Source organism: Physeter macrocephalus, chromosome 14 (assembly GCF_002837175.3).
Source record: "Physeter macrocephalus isolate SW-GA chromosome 14, ASM283717v5, whole genome shotgun sequence".
Lineage (NCBI taxonomy): Eukaryota > Metazoa > Chordata > Mammalia > Artiodactyla > Physeteridae > Physeter > Physeter macrocephalus.
Genome location: NC_041227.1, coordinates 88,893,173 through 88,910,194, shown reverse-complemented (window position 1 = coordinate 88,910,194; position 17,022 = coordinate 88,893,173). Strand labels below are relative to the sequence as shown.

The window sequence follows — 17,022 nt, the reverse complement described above, 5'->3', positions numbered from 1 at the left end:
CGCCCTATCCCACCCCTCTAGGTGGTCACAGAGCACGGAGAGCTGATCTCCCTGGGCTATGTGGCTGCTTCCCACTAGCTAGCTATTTTACATTTGGTAGTATTTGTAAGTCCATGCCACTCTCTCACTTCATCCTAGCTTACCCTTTCCGCTCCCCGTGTCCTCAAGTCCGTTCTCAGCGCACTCTTAACCACTGGACACCAGGGAAGCCCCGGAAAGTAAATTCTTATGCCCCCACTTTCTACACAGGTTGTAGTATCGGATACCCAGCGTTCCACACCTTGCCTCTGCCCATTGCCATTGGATCTTGGAGACTTTCAGAGTCAGTTTGCAGGTCCTTCCTTGTTCTTTTTACAGCTGCATGACAGTCCTGCATCTTAAGTTACACAACCAGCCCCTTCTGACTGGCATGTAGGGTTTTCCCAATTCTTTGTTTTTAAGAACAACACTGCAATTACATATGTCAATGCTGCAATATGCAAGTGTATCTGTCAGATACCTTTCTAGAACTGGAATTGCTGGGTCAAAGTGGACATTTGATAGAAAATGTCAAATTTCCCCTCCTAGGGGTTTTTGTTTTTGTTTTTGTTTTTTTCTGGTATGCGGGCTTCTCTCGCTGCAGAACGCAGGCTCCGGACGCACGGGCCCAGCCGCTCCGCGGCATGTGGGATCTTCCCGGACCGAGGCACAAACCCGCGTCCCCTGCATCGGCAGGCAGATTCTCAACCACTGTGCCACGAGGGAAGCCCCCCTCCTAGGGTTTTTATCAGTATCCCTTCCTACCACCCTCACTTGCTTCCCTCAGCATTGGCAGCAGGGTGGGTTTAGACAAGCTAACAGGTGAAAAATGGGATGCCAGCAGAATTGTAATTTGCACTCCATTCACAAGTGTGGCTGAGTAAATGTTTAAGAGCCGTTTGCATTTGTGTTTTCGGATGGTCTTTTTTATTTAAAATGAATTATCCTAAAAGTCCAAGCTCAGTGCTTCCCACATTCATTTACAATGTGTCTGGAATCTTTGAGAAAATATATAGCTTTTGACACTCTTTGAAAATAAAAGACGTGCCATCTACAAGTCACGACTGAACAATATGGAAACACTACAGGTATTTCGAAATTAACTTTTGGCAAACACAACAGAATCTGAAAAGGCTAAAAGCAGGTCCCCAGAAATTCATGATACTGAAGCAGCCTGGCTGTGGTTAAAACTGACTCAGTAGAGTCTTTGTAAATTTAACATTTTAATTCCTGTAATAAACATTTTTCCCATGAATCCACCTGTACCTCCCCCAATAGCACCTATGTTCTTCTCTAGTCTTGAAAAGAAGCCCGTAAGTGCATTAAATCAACTCTCCCTGTGTCCCAATATCCCCTGCAGGTGGATCCCATCCCCTAATGGTCCCGAAATGACCACCACTACAGGCTTTTAGGAACTAGGTAAGAGGGAGCTACTTCCTTCCCCACAGACAGCGAACTTTGCTGAGAGAGGCAGAGGCTGTGGAGAGCTTGGCTGTTGGCACACCTGGGCTCTGAACAACCACCCATTTCAGAAAACAGCTTGAGGTTTTTGCTGTTTTTAGCCCTAAAATTAAGATGATGGCCCACTGACTTATGGGCCTTCGTAAACAGAAAATAGCTGTCCCCGAATGGCTCGCTCCCCAGACAAGACCCAACCTGAGCTTTTTCTAGTGTCCTCACCAAGGACCCCCAGCATAGGCGGGGTCCCCAGGTGGTGTGACCTTGGCCAGGGGCCGACAACAGCTGGGTTCCAGTGTTCACTGAGACAGAAGCGTCCCTGCCAAGCACAGCTGTCTCTTCCCCACCCTTCCTCACCCAGCCCAGCCTGGGAATCCAGCCTGGGAATCCACCCCGGGAACTGGCCCAGCTGGTGTGGCTTCTAATGAGTGGTTGGTCATGAGGAAGAGGAGGACCTGGGCTGGGAGGGAGCCCCCAGGGGTTCGTCTGCCCACATACTTTTCAGCTGACTCAAGTCCTGGTCACCAGGCTTCCCCTGCACTGCCGGCCTTCCAGACTATCCTTGAAAACCCCAGGACTCAAAATTTGGACCATTCTTGGGCCGGGGAGGCTTGGGGAGACCTCTGGCTCTGTGGGCCATTTTGCTGGCCTCAGCCTCTGTCAACAGACTTCCGACTCCTGATGTGGCCTCCGCTCCCCTTTTCTGTTCTTTTCTCCAGGAGCTCCCTGAGATCCGCTTCTCCCTCAGGGAAGACCTTCCAGGCTGGCAACCCTTGCCCAGCTGTGGGGTGTCACGGACGGGGGCTGAGACTCCAGGAAACACAAGTGCCTTTGGCCCCTGCGCCACCCCTTCTGTTTATTGCTTGGAGCAGGTTGGAGGACCCTGGCCGGGAATTCTGACCTGGAGGAGTCCTGCCCTTGGGCCCCCTCCAGGATGTACCCCACGCAGAACCCCAGCTGGCCTCAGGTAGGTCACCTGGCAGATGAGGACTACCCCTCGGGGCTGGTGAGCCCACAGGACGGAGCAGCCGCCCATCTCCCTGCCTTGCTCGGCTGTAGCCTAGAGGAAGGGCCAGTATCCCCTGAGGGGATGGCCCCTGCTGCTGTTTCTGAGCAGGGGTGTCCATCACGCTTTCCTCCCTGGCCTGGAGCCTCCATTTCATTCAGCCCAGAGCCTGGCTGCTCAGCCCAGCCCTGGCCTCCCTGTTCTGTCTGGGACACACTGGGAGCGGGGAGCCGGGGCTGGGGAGATGCCACTGGACCTCCAGCCAGCACCGCCCTAACACCCCCTCTCCCCCTGGCCACCCCTCAGGGCTCGGCTGGCCGCCCCCAGGCAGTCTGGCTGTGTGAGCGGGCAGCTTCCAGAGCGGCCCTCGGGCCGGTGCCCCACTCACGCGTGCTTCCTCACCAGCAGCACCCAGGGCAGGATGGCAGCCACCACGGCAATGAGGGTGATGAGCAGTAGGGCCCAGGAGCAAATGCAGAACGACCGGGTGGAGCTGGGCACCTGGGAGGCCTCCGAGGGCTCGGCCAGTCTGCGCCCGGCCAGGATGCTGTCCTGCTCCGCCCCCAGGGGCATCCCGTGGCAGCTGATGATGAAGATCTGCGGCTCCCGGGGCAGGCCGGGCGGCGGGTCCAAGGGCAGCTGGCCGCCCTGATTCGGGGACGGCCTCCAGCAAGGCTGGGAGAGGGCCAGGGGGTTGGCGTGGCCTAGGGTGTCCGGCGGTGGCACGGGCGGCAGGCCCATGGGCACGGCCAGGGTCTGAGAGCTCTTGTCCAGCTTGGAGGGCCAGCAGGAGCTCTTCTTGTTGAGGAAGGTGACGTAGCGGCAGACGGGGCAGACGACGGTCCTCTGGACCTGCCCGTCCACGCGCGTGGAGAGGAGGTACTTGACCAGGCAGTCATGGCAGAACATGTGGCGACAGCTTAGCGTCCGGCTGCCGCCCTCCAGATCGCAGAACTTCTCGTAGCACACGGGGCACTCGCCGCCCGAGCTTTCCTGGCTCTCCCCCTCGGACATGGCTGCACGGGAAGGGCCGGAGCATCAGCGCCTTTTCCTCCTTCGCTCCCCTGCCTGACCCCCCCGGGCCTCCTGCCGCCCCGCTGCCTCCACCCCCTCCTCCCCGGTCCTCTCCCGCGCTCCTCCTCCAAGGTGTACCGGAAGTAAGCGCGGACCCTTCGGGGGCGATGACGGGCCGCTTCCGGAAGGCGGATTGGGAGACCAATAACGAGAGGTCCCAGCCAGGCTGGGCTCTGGAAGGAGGTGGGTGGTGGGGGAAGGTGTAGCCTCCCACCTCCACCCCGACGGGCACTCGCTGTGAGGTCACCCTCTCCCCCTTCCTGGTTCCATGCCCGAGGTGGAGGCCGGAGGACCCATTTCCCAGGGGAAGCAGGTGGCTGAGCGGATGCACCCGCGGCCTCAGTCCAGGCTTCAGTGTGGCCGTTTTCCGGAAAAGCGTCTGCCGCTCTGTCTCCCGGCTCGGGCCGGCTGACCCACTGGATTGTGCTCAGCCCTGGGACCGCATTCCTGTGTGCCACGTGTGGCTGTAAAGCAACGAGGGTTTTGAAAATGGAACTCAAAACTTACACATCCAAATGCCGGCTGGCCGGCCGCGCGGTCACGGCAGGGAGCTGTGGGCCCCTTCCTTTGCCCATCACAGCTCACTCATCCTTCAGACTCTTCCCAGAGGCCTGCCCGAGGCTGCGAGAGAACCTTCTGATTAACCTCTGTGAAGGCAGTTTTTCATCCTTCGAGGATACGTCTAGTATTTGGAAATGGCCAAAAGTCACCGGGTGCCCGTTCTGGTGAGAAAACAAATGAGTGCTCAAGTGGCATGAGATTGTTTTAAATCAAAGATAAGGAGTCACCATGATGTAACAGGTGGGTTTCTAACATTATCTGAGAGCTAAAGAGAGGCTCCAACGGTGCTGTCAGCAATGGCAACATTGTTGGGTTTAGTCCAGTTTCCCAAGGTGTAAACGTTGATGGGAAACACCTCTTTGGGTATGTGATGTGGTCCAAGTGTTCTCATTCTTCTACGTATCCCCAGGATCACAGCTGTGTCATCTAAACTCATCTAGAACAGCCTTTTCTAGAAGGACCGTGATCACCTGTTATTGATATATTCTTCCATCCGTGACGTAGACAGAAGACCCCTGGACACACTGACAACTAGAGCTGTGTGGCAGCCCCCAGACCTGAGAGATGACGTAGTGAGAACAAGATTAGTTAATAGGAAGGACAAACTAGAGTTGGTTCAATCACAAATCTTTTGGAATCTCTCCCCCCTCCTGGCTTGGTTCCAAGTCCATGTTGCCAAGTCGAAAACTTGGTCGCATAACCAAGAAAGAGCAAAAATATGTAGAGGGAGGGGTAGGGGACTGGGGACCCTGGTGGCAACACCAAAGCCTTTGCAGGGGTTTTCAAGCTTTGGTCTCTGAAGTGGTCAGTGTGGCCTCCAGGCTGGGGTGAGGGTTCAAGGGCTCAGACTCTGAAGCTGGCTTCAAATCCTTGATATACCCATTACTGTCTGTATAACCTATCTGAGCCTCGGTTTCCCAACTCTAAGGTGGGGTGGATGGTAATCGTACCGCCTTCCTCTCAGCGTTGTCCAGAGTATTAAGTGAGGTAGCATGAGTGAAGAGTCGGCTCGCAGTAAGTGCTCAATAAACGGTAGGTGTCATTGTTACGGCAGGCCAAGCCCTTTCCCCTCCTGGCATCTGCCTTCTGGCCTTCCCTCTCCTCCCCAGATGTTCCTTATTACATACGTGACTAAAGAATATCACACCCCTGACAGAGGGCAGCTCCCCTCAAATTAGAATAACTGAACAAGATGACAATAGATTAGGTAAGTGATGGGCAATAGATCATTAAGATGGTGATTCCAGTGTTTCTCAGACTTTTTTACTTTTTTGTTTCATAACACACTTGCAGATGTCTAAACTGGGGTTATTCTCAGGATGACCTTGATTTTCTTAAGCCGACCAACTGCTAACGTGTCCCCCTGCATCTCATTATTCCCCACAGGCATATGGTGGCAATTCCATCCATCCATCCATCCAATTATTCAACAAATATTTATTGAGCGCTTGCTGCGGGCTAGGTACTGAGCCAGGCATTGGAGGTAAGCAGTGATCAAGAAAGCCCTTCATGAAACTTTAGAGCCTAGGGGACATTTATAAGTTTTCTTGAAAAAAGATTTTTTTAAAAGGAGGAATGATGATGAATCGCTTAAGCTGTTTGGGTAACTGAGAAGGAAGTTATCAAGACAGGCAAGAGAAGTAAAGCAGGGACTTCCCTGGTGGCGCAGTGGTTAAGAAGCCGCCTGCCAAGGCAGGGAACACGGGTTCGAGCCCTGGTCCGGGAAGATCCCACATGCCGCAGAGCAACACCCCGTGCGCCACAACTAGTGAGCCTGCGCTCTAGAGCCCGCGTGCCACAGCTACGGAAGCCTGCGTGCCTAGAGCCCGTGCTCTGCAACAAGAGAAGCCACCGCTCTCTACAACGAGAGAAAGCCCACGTGCAGTGACGAGGACCCAACACAGCCATAAATAAATTTTTAAAAAGAGAAGTAAAGCAGGTAGATAAGAGAATGCTGGGGGAAGAAAGGACTTTTGAGGCCATTTAGGAAAATCTAGTTTTATAGGTGAGCACACCCGGGTCCAGAGATGGGGAAGTGACTTGTCTGAGGTCACCTGGGAAGGAAAATGGAGAGGGAGATGGGAGAGAGAGAGATTTCATAGATAGTATAGTAAACATTAGAATCAGTTGATAGATTGGGTGGGTGAGTAGATATTAGCCAAATCAGGAAGCACTTTCCTCCTTGGGCTGAGAAGGGGAGCAGGGAGGACTGAGTGTGAGGAAAAGTTAAAAGGATGCAGGGGATGCAGAAGGCATCCCAGGTCCCCACCGGTGGCTTCTCTGTGCAGGCCCCTCCCCATCATGTGCTGCGGGAGAGGCATGTCACTCACGTCTGGACAATGCCACCCGCCCTCCATCCCACCTTCTCACCTCCCTTTCTCAGTCTCCCTGACACCTCCCTCCTTGCGTCCCTCCCTTTCTCTTAATTCCATTTCATTCTCCATCCTTGAGTTCCTCTTATGGGCCTGACTCTGTCTTGGGTGCTGGGGCAGGGGAGAGGGCAGCAGAAGAAATGCAAGGAATAATGCTCTGATTTGGGCACAAACTAGCTAAATAACAGTGCAAGACATTATCTGCCAAAGGCATCCCCATTGGTGCTTCAGGAAATTTCGGGGAAGGAGGGCTGAAATGTCTTCCTAGGTGAGATGGGACCAGTGTTGAGCTAATAAATAATTATAACAGCTACTGTTTATTGAACACTAACTATGTGCTTGGCATTTTGCATCCCTTCCTCATTTCATCATGACAGCGACTCTGGGAGGTGGATATTATTTCTATTTTACAGATGAGGAACCGCGAGGCTTAAGTAACTTGTTCAAAGTCAAGCTGCTAGTCCAGGGCAGACCCAGGATTCGAGGCCAGGTCAGTCTAGTTACGTGGCCCATGCTGCGTACCATCTCCTGTAGCGAGGGTTCGGATGCCTCCGTGGAGGGCGTTCCAGACCTTGATCCAAGGAGTAGGTGAAGAATCGAGGGCAAGATGGCAGAATTGGAGGTCCCAGCCCTCACAGAATGTTTCTCTACAGAAACACTGATCTAACAAACATCCAGGGATGAAAATAGCTCACGAGAGCGCCAGAATCCAGTTGTGTATGTTAAATATGTACAGCTTGTTGTATGTCAATCATACATACCTCAGTAAAGTTTTTGGTTTTGTTTCTTTTTTTAAGGAATAGATGAAGCCTGGATGGGAAAGTGACTCCCCAAACTTCCCTCCTCAGAGTGACTGTAAACGGGGCTGCCCCTCCAGCCGCCTGGGAGGCAGGGGAGAACGAGGGCCAGCTCAGGGGGAGCCATCCTCATGAAGCCCCAGTGCCTAGCTTCACCCACAGCAGCCCACCTCGAGGACTGGAGGGGGGTGTCACCCGCCCAGACGATCCCTGCCCCCCACCTTGGGACAGTGAGCCTGTGAGGCAGCGTGAGACTTGTGGGCACCGGGTTTCCCTCCTGGATTCCCAAGGCAAGGTTTTGTTGACCACTTCCTCACCCCTAGACACCATACACACACACACACACACACACACACACACACACACACACACACACACACACACACACACCACACACACTCTCTCTGAACACCCTGGCATCACTCCAATGTCAGTGCAGAGCCCTGCCGAGCTCTGACTGGATCCCACTCCTTCCCTGCCCCCAGCCCAGCCCCCAGACTCACTTTGGCTGGGACCAGGGTGAGCAGCATCTATCTGCCTCTCCACCCGGGGCCTCCATGGAGCAGATCTGAGCCACCCAGAGGTGCTGGGCAGGCGGCACGTCCTCCTGCCGTTGTCACTGTGACAGCCACTGCCTCCAAGGCATTTCCTAATGACTGAGCAGGTCTGGAGGACAGCACCGGGGAGTGAATGTCGGCCAACCCGTTTGAGGCTGGGAGGCTCTTGGCGTTGCCCAGGGGTTTGGCCCCTGCTGGAGTCAGGTGATGTCAACGAGGATGCTAGGAGAGGAGGGGCCCCTGCCTAAGGAGGAGCCCAGGGATGGGTGCTGGAGACAAGCAGAGGGTCTCACGATGGAGGCAGTGATCCAGGACCTCTTTGACTGAGGCTCCCCAGAGATGGGTCTCCTCAGCCCAACAATAAAAGTCATACAGTCCTTCAGCCTCCTGGACCCACTTCAGTGATCCTCCCCCAGCCCCCTGCTCCCCTGCCATGATAGAGTGAAGGGGTCAGTAATGCTTTGCCACCCAAAGTCATACACAAATATTTGGGTGATGTGCTTTTGTACATTTGTCCTTCATCTCACACTCAAAGGGGCTCAGAGCTCCAAAGACCAAACACCATGGAGATAAAGAAGGAGGCAGAGTAAAATAAAGTAGGGCTTCCCTGGTGGTGCAGTGGGTAAGAATCTGCCCCACAATGCAGGGGACGTGGGTTCGAGCCCTGGTGGGTTCGAGCCCTGGTCTTGGAAGATCCCACGTGCCGCGGAGCAACTAAGCCCGTGCGCCACAACTGCTGAGCCTGTGCTCTAGAGCGCGCGAGCCACAACTACCGAAGCCCGCGCGCCTAGAGCCCCTGCTCTGCAATAAGAGAAACCACTGCAATGAGAAGCCCGGGCACTGCAGCTCGCCGCTTAGCCCGTGCAGCAACAAAGACCCAACGCAGCCAAAAATAAATAAATAAATAAATTTATTAAAAAAAAAAAAAGTAGAAATGCACGCCTGCATGGAAGGAAGTCCCTGATATCACGTGCAATAGTAAGTTTCAGAACAGTCTGTGATTCTGTTTATGGAAATGATGATAATATATCATTTTTATAGAGGAAAAATCTGGAAGACACATCCAACTTGATAGTTTTATCTCTGGAGGAACTTTTTTTTAACAAAATTTATTTAATTTGACTGCTAGGGGTCTTAGTTGCAGCGTGCAGGATCTTTAGTTTTGGCATGCAGGATCTAGTTCCCTGAACAGGGATCAAACCCAGGCCCCCTGCGTTGGGAGCGCAGAGTCTTAACCACTGGACCACCAGGGAAGTCCCTGGAGGAACTTTCTGACATATACATTCTTGTGATATTTGAATGTGTGTTTCTTTCAAGATCAGGAAAAAATAATCAAGAATGAGGCAGGAAAAAAAAAAAAAGAATGAGGCAGGGACTTCCATGGCGGTCCAGTGGTTAAGACTCTGTGCTTCCACTGCAGGGGCACGGGTTCGATCCCTGGTCAGGGAACTAAGGTCCCACATGCTGTGTGGTGAGGCCTAAAAAAAAAGAATAAGGCAGGAGTCCTTGAGAAATTGGTTTTCTTCTGACAAAGGAGGTTCCTGGATCCAAGGCACAGCCAAGCATGAGTGTGACACCCCCAGGGCACCCCATGACGGCCCCTCCCTCACCCAACCAACCCTGGCCTGGCTCCATGGCCACCTTGAGGCTGGGGTGGGGGAGGACGGTCAGGGCATCGCACCTCGTCACCTTGTCCATGGACGCTGTACCAACTGTCAGGACGGTCTCTCACGTTCTTTCCCCGGGAACTGGCTGTGAGGAGACCCAGGCAGGCCTAAATTTAGCAAATAGAAATGCAGACTGGGGAGTTCCCTGGCGGCCCAGTGGTTAGGACTCCGTGCTCTCACTGCCGAGGGCCCGGGTTCCATCCCTGCTCGGGGAACTAAGATCCCGCAGGCTGCATGGCTCAGCCCCCCCAGAAAAGCAGACAGCCCAGATGAATGTGTATTTCAGATAAACAATTTTTAGTATAAGAGAGCTCAGTGCAATATTTGGGACCTACTCATGGGTAATGGGGATCGACTGTATGGTGACAGATGGAAACTAAACTTGCGGTGCATACAGAAGTAGAAATAAAATGTATGCATGAAGCTTACATTATAAACCAAAAAAAAATTAATACTTAGGCTCTATTTATACTAATAAATTATCCATTGCTTATCTAAAACTCAAATTTCAGCAGGCATCCTATATTTCATTTTGCAACTCTAGTCCCAGAGGCCTGGCCAGATTTTTCTCCTTTTATCAGCACCTCCAGGGGCACCTTCAGCAGTGTGGCCTCTGACTCTGCCAGGGCTTCCTGGGGGTCCCTGAAGAGAAGCCCCAAATACCCAGCATCAAGGCTGTGTGTGTCCCCCAGTGAGGGGACTGAGCCAGGCCAGGCTGTCCTTCGACTCAGACTAATGCCGCGGCCCCCAACCTGTTCGGCACCAGGGACCGGTTTCGTGGAAGGCAGTTTTTCCATGGACAGGAGGGCGGGGGGGCGTTCAGGCCGTGATGCCAGCGATGGGGAGCAGGCAGATGAAGCTTCGCTCACTCACCGGCCGCTCACCTCTTGCTGTGCGGCCCGGTTCCTAAAAGGCCGGTACTGGTCTGCAGCCCAGGGGTTGGGGACCCCTGGTCTAATGTGATGTGGTTATAGTGGAAAATCTTTTCCACTGGTCCTGCCCTGCCATGAAGCTTGACTTTGAGGATTACTTTGAATATATAAGTACTTATTATCATAGTCTGTCATGGTTTTGTGTTCCAAAATAAGAATTCCACTTTAAAAATCATATCTACATATGTATGTATATGTATGCGTATACACACACACACACACAAACACCCCTTACCTGAGAGAGTAAGTATATCAGCTGGGGAAACCTTAGCTTGAATTTATTTATCAGGTTGCCTGTAGTCATCTAGCAAGGTCCTAACAGAGTAGGACATAGGACAGTTTTTTTTTTTTAATTTATTTATTATTTATTTTGTCAGTGCCGGGTCTTAGTCGTGGCATGCAGACTTCTTAGTTGTGGCATGCGGGCTTCTTAGTTGTGGCATGCATGTGGGATCTAGTTCCAGGACCAGGGACCAAACCTGGGGCCCCTGCATTGGGATCGTGGAGTCTTACCCACTGGACCACCAGGGAACTCCCGGCTGTTAAGTTTTGACAGGTAGAGGGGGATTAGTGATCAGAAAGGCTTGAGAGCAGAGGTATATTAGCCAGGAGGACCCACTCTATAGGATTTGATAGTAGGGAGTGTGGGGAAATTGAGATCAGTGCATGAGCATTCACAGGGCTTCTTTGTGTGTTTATATAAAGAGAAAGTGCATGTACCTTGGGGTGAGTTACTTAATCCCTTCGTCCCTCAGTTACTTCATCTGAAAAATGGAGGTGATATTCCCTATTCTATAGGATTGTGATGATTAAATGAATGGATACAAATAAGGTGCCTGAACCTACTGAATGGGAGAAAATATTTGCAAATGATATGACTGATAAGGGATTAACATATACAAACAGGTCATACAACTCAACGTCAAATAAACAACCTGATTAAAAAAATGGTCAGAAAAACTGAATAGACCTTTTTCCAAAGAGGAAATGCAGATAGCCAATAGGCACATGAAAAGATGCTCAACACTGCTAATCATCATGATCTCAGAGAGGCAGCAGTGAGTGGTGGCGTGCAACCAGATCTTAATTCCTTGCCCAGGAATCTGGGTAGCCTGGATGAAAACCAGAAATCCTAGCCACCACACCCCCTGGCTTTTGCCTCCAGTGAAAAATGCATTTCTCAGGGAGGCAAAACTGTAAAATCAGGTACAAAGTTTATTATTAGAGACATAGCACAACAAGTGGGAGAGCACACAGAGAAACGATTTGTTAAGATAGAAGCAAGACAGAGCTGCACACCGGGAGAGAAAGCGTGTGGGCGTCCTCCCTAATGAGGAAGAGTGCAGTAAATAGGCGGGTTAGTCATTTATATAGGGCAGTTCTTCCGGATCTTTGTTTACCTTTGGCCAATTATCTGGTTTCTTTTTCCACACCTGACTTGCCTTAGGACCCTTCCCAACTTGCGTGGGCAACTTTTTTCTAAGATGGATTACAGCCCAGAGGCCTATGGGATAGCCTTAGCATCACATGTTATGGGGTGGTGCCCCCTCATTTTTGACCCCCAATGAGCCTTTCTGCACATGTGCAATGTTTCCCTTGCCCCAAGGATGGGAAATGTATGACCTCTTAATCTTTTAACAGAGTTTAGTCCGACTCTGTCCCTGCCATAAAAATGTTCGACGTCTGGTTATTTACCCTATTTCTGTTGCTGGTTTTTATATCGAGGTGCAGATCTCGAAATATAGATAGGAGTCCGGTCATAAATATGTAGTCCTGGAGCTCGTTTGTCTCTTGCTTCAGGAAATGTAAACAGGGGCCTGGAGCCCATCTTCTTCTCACCCCAGGAAGTGTAAACAGGAGGCTAGTTGTAAATGTCTAGCCTGGAGCGCATCTATCTCCTGCCTCAGTCAGGGAAATGCAAATCAAGTGTCAAGTGCCCACCCCTGCATCCAATTGCAGGGGGCCCTGCTTGGTTCCAGCCAGCTCAGAGGCTGTTTTGGGATTTCAGTTCATTCACACCCCTGAAAAATCTCACTCTGTCTTACCTGTTCCCTTTGTCCCCTGGGCTCTCCCCCCATTATTACATAGCCTGGGGCTGCTTGTAGCACAGGGGAAACCTGGGGCCTTTGAACAGAACATAGGCCCTGCCAGGGCACGTGGCTTGGTAGGCGGACAAGGGCTGCTCTCATTCCCAACTCGCCCCCCTTGGCCCTCAGCCCCCTCAGTCCAACCTGCAGCCCAGCACACAGCAGCCAAAGAGCATCTTCACAGATGTCACCCTGCATCCCTCTCCTCCCTCTGAAGGCTTCCATGGCTCCCCACTGCCCTCAGTACAAAGCTCACCCTCCTCAGCAGGCACATGAGGGCCTCACTGCCTTTCCCAGACTATCTCTGGACATCCCCTGCCCTTGGCCGTCTCATGCCACGCAGCGTGGCCAAAGTGCTGGCTTTTAGTTTAGATATCTTGAAGGCCTCGGGCTTCTGGGTTTCTGTGATTTTTTTTTTTTAATGCCTTTAAAAAAAATTTTTTTTTCCTGGCTGGAATGCCTTTCTACCTCATCACCTCCCCTCTGGCATCTTTAACTTTTAAGACCTTGTAGGAGGGGATCCTAACTCATCTCTGTCCATTTTTGTGGGCCTGGTGTCTATCAATAGTGCTCAATAAATCAATGTGTTTTGTTTTGTTTTTTTCTTTTGGGCCGCATCAGGCAGCATGTGGGATCTTAGTTCCCCGACCAGGGATTGAACCAGGCTCTCCTCAGTGAAAGCTCGGGGTCCTAACCACTGGACCGCCAGGGAAGTCCGTATCAATGTTTGTTAAATGAATAAAGGTAACCTCTGAAGCCTAGCTCACGTGTATGGGGTGTGGGTGTGTGTGTGTGTGTGTGTGTGGAGGGGTGGCGCACAAGAGAAGTTTGGACAATGCAGTCATTCTCCTTTCTATCCTAGACGCCTTTGGAATCCATACCAAGATTCCCCCCTCAAAGTCATAGTGGACTGAGAACCTCAGGTCTGGCTGGTGACAGGGGGATGAGCCCACCACCGGGGAAGAGCCTTACTCAGGCACTGTACAACAATGTGGGTTTTTTGTTTGTTTTTTTTTTGCGGTACCCGGGCCTCTCACTGTTGCGGCCTCCCGTTGCGGAGCACAGGCTCCGGACGCGCAGGCCCAGCGACCATGGCTCACGGGCCCAGCTGCTCCGCGGAATGTGGAATCTTCCCGGATTGGGGCACGAACCTGTGTCCCCTGCATCGGCAGGCAGACTCTCAATCACTGCGCCACCAGGGAAGCCCCCCCAATGTTGTTTTTGAAAAAGCATGATCTTGGACAGGTTCTCCAGGAGGTGAGTCTGGAGAGAGGAGGGAAGATGGGTTGGGGAAAAGGGAGGGACTTGTGATGGAATCTGGGGCTTTTAAAGGAGGAATCCCCCCCACCCCGGAAAACTTAATCTAGTGGTTTGTCTTGGTAATTTTTGCCACATCTAAGTAAGATTGTTTACTTGATTTTTCTTTAAACAACAGCAACAAAAACCTACTCTCTCTCATTCTGAGCATCCACTCTGTGAAATCACAGGTCTGACGCTCTAATTATATTTTTAATAAACAGCAAAATGAATACATACTGTTAAGTAAAAAAAAAAAAAGTTTCTCTTGTGTACCACCGGAAGTCGTGGCGCGCACGGGCCTTGGCGCACGCTGATCTGAGACGTACGATTGGGGGATGACGACCCCCAAGGTCCGGAGCCACAGCGGCTCGGGATCTCAGAGCCGAAAGAGGCCACTAAAGGATTTTTCAAGGCTGAGCCCGAGGCTGGCTTTCAGTGCTTTAGGGCCCATTGGACGGGAAGCCACAGAGTGGGATCAACCGAAGGAATCCTGAGAAAAGGAGAAAAATAGCTTGGACTTGAGAATGAAACTGGCAAGGCCGGACGGTCACCCGAGGCTGCGGGCTGCGGGAGGAGACAGAGGGCAGCAGGGGTGGGGTAGTGGGAGAGCAGGAAGGCTGAGTCACGTCGCAGACGCGCACGAGCCGCCGTGGGCTGCGTCCGGCAACTCACCTGGTCTGCGTGCGCCCCGCCCCACGCCCTCCCACCGTCGTAAAACACACAGGACCCAAATCGCCAACTGCAGGGGGCCGAGATGCTCTGAGACAGGTGGGGGAAGGGAAGCTAAAGAGCGGGGAAACCCAGAGTTTTGCTCGCTGGGCGGTATGTGGAAGGGAAACCTCTCCCCACTTCCTGGGGGTGGTGGCAGCTGCAGAAGAAAGACTGCTTGAAATCAGTCTTTGTTGGAGGATTTTCTGAGTCTTCACTCTTCATCCCAGAACTGAAAGCCTCCCTGACAGCTGAGAGGCCTGAATGCTTGAGACAGGTAAGACCAGGGTCAGGGACAGAGTCAGGAGTGAAAAAAAGTTTTTCTATTTTTTCTTATTATAAAAATAGCACTAGGGCTTTCCTGGTGGCGCAGTGGTTAAGAATCCGCCTGCCAATGTAGGGGACACGGGTTCGAGCCCTGGTCCGGGAAGATCCCACATGCCGTGGAGCAACTAAGCCCATGCGCCACAACTACTGAGCCTGCGCTCTAGAGCCCGTGAGCCACAACTACTGAAGCCCGCGCGCCTAGAGCCCGCGCACCGCAACGAGAGAAGCCACCGCAGTGAGAAGCCCGCGCACCGCAACGAAGAGTAGCCCCCGCTCGAGCCCGCGCGCAGCAACGAAGACCCAACGCAGCCAAAAATAAATAAATAAAACAAAAAACAATTGTTGCCCGTGAGCCGTGGCCGCTGAGCCTGCGCGTCCGGAGCCTGTGCTCCGCAACGGGAGAGGCCACAGCGGTGAGAGGCCGGCGTACCGCAAAAAAAAAAAAAAAAAGCACTAGTGTTGAAAAAAGTGGAAATTTCATACAAGCACATGCAAAAAGGAAAAACATAAGCTCTATACTACCTCTACACATAACTATTATAACTATTTTGGTGTTTATTTTTCCAGCCCATATATATTTTATTATATATGTATATATATAATTATGCTAATTATATAATATATAATTATAATATGTGATGATTTAAAAATAAGTGGGATCACACTGAATAAATACTTTCAGGATCTGATTTTTTTCAGTTGTTATCTTGTGATCCCCAATAAATTTTCTTTCACACCCTCATTTTTTTTTTTTTTTTTTTTGCGGTACGCGGGCCTCTCACTGTTGTGGCCTCTCCCGTTGCGGAGCACAGGCTCCGGACGCACAGGCGCTGTCAGCGGCCATGGCTCACGGGCCCAGCCCCTCCGCGGCATGTGGGATCTTCCCGGACCAGGGCACGAACCCGTGTCCCCTGCATCGGCAGGCGGACTCTCAACCACTGCGCCACCAGGGAAGCCCCCACACCCTCATTTTTATTTTTATTTATTTTTATTATTTTTTGGCCATGCCCTGCAGCTTGTGGATCCCAGCTACCCCACCAGGGATTGAACCTGTGCCCCCTACAGTGGAAGGGAAGCTCAGAGTCCTAACCTCTGGACTACCAGGGTACTCCCATACACTCTCGTTTTTTAAAAAAATTTATTCATTTTATTTATTTATTTTTGGCTGCGTTGGGTCTTCTTTGCTGCGCACGGGCTTTCTCTAGCTGCGGCGAGTGGTGGCTGCTCTCCGTTGCCTTGCGTGGGCTTCTCATTGTGGTGGCTTCTCTTGCTGCGGAGCACGGGCTCTAGGCCCCTGACTTAAGTAGTTGTGGTGCGTGGGCTCAGTAGTTGTGGCTTGTGGGTTCTAGAGGGCAAGCTCAGCAGTTGTGGCACATGGGCCTAGTTACTTCGCGGCATGTGGGATCTTCCCGGATCAGGGATCGAACCTGTGTTCCCTGCATTAGCAGGCAGATTCTCAACCACTGCGCCACCAGGGAAGTCCCCAGAATTATCTTTTTAAAAAATGTGCATTAGTTGATTTTTGCTTCTGGTCATGACAGAGTGGTTCGTATCAGTCTAGGATCCTTTAGAGAACAATGTAAAAGATTCCCCCCCACCCCACACACACACTCACAGCTGCTTTAAGGCTTTAGAGAGTAGCCAAAGTGGGCAGAACTTAAGTAACCAGGATCCTGTACAGAAGGAAAACCCTTTGAAGTGAGGGGGATCATCTCCACTGCTTTCCTTAGGAAATTCCTTACAGTAATTTGCTGATTTGCTTGGGAGGCATTGAGGCTGAGCAGAAAATGGTGGCCTAAAGTTTTGGCATTATCACAAGGCTCAGGAGCTCAGGATCTGACAAGAAAGAGGGACCTGAGAAACACTTTAGGGTTTCAGCTGAGACCCCTGAAGGGCTATGATCTAGGAGCAAAGGCAATCCAGAAACATACCAGCCCATACAAAGCCAGAAACGTCTCAATTCCTGATTGTATTAAATGATTTAACCCTACCCTAACTGCCTGGAAACAACAACAAAAAACACACAACAACAACAACAAAACCACCCCCCCAAAACAAAAGAAAAAAACCAGAAATTTCCATCTCTTCTGGAGAAATAACATAATCCAGAGCCTCTATGGTTTTTCATTCTACACAGCATCCAACATTTAACAAAAGTT

At 51.5% G+C, this 17,022-nt stretch overlaps 1 protein-coding gene across 1 annotated transcript; it reads right to left on the bottom strand.

The window, feature by feature from the left end:
• On the bottom strand, window positions 1-7,929 carry RNF222 (ring finger protein 222). The gene is made up of 3 exons (XM_055090835.1): window positions 7,790-7,929; window positions 4,064-4,278; window positions 1-3,498 (listed from the first exon to the last, which is right to left on the bottom strand). Exons 2-3 carry the CDS (start codon window positions 4,065-4,067, stop codon window positions 2,867-2,869), a joined length of 636 nt encoding a protein of 211 aa, XP_054946810.1. The 5' UTR covers window positions 4,068-4,278; window positions 7,790-7,929; the 3' UTR covers window positions 1-2,866.
• Window positions 7,930-17,022: the final 9,093 nt, after the last annotated feature.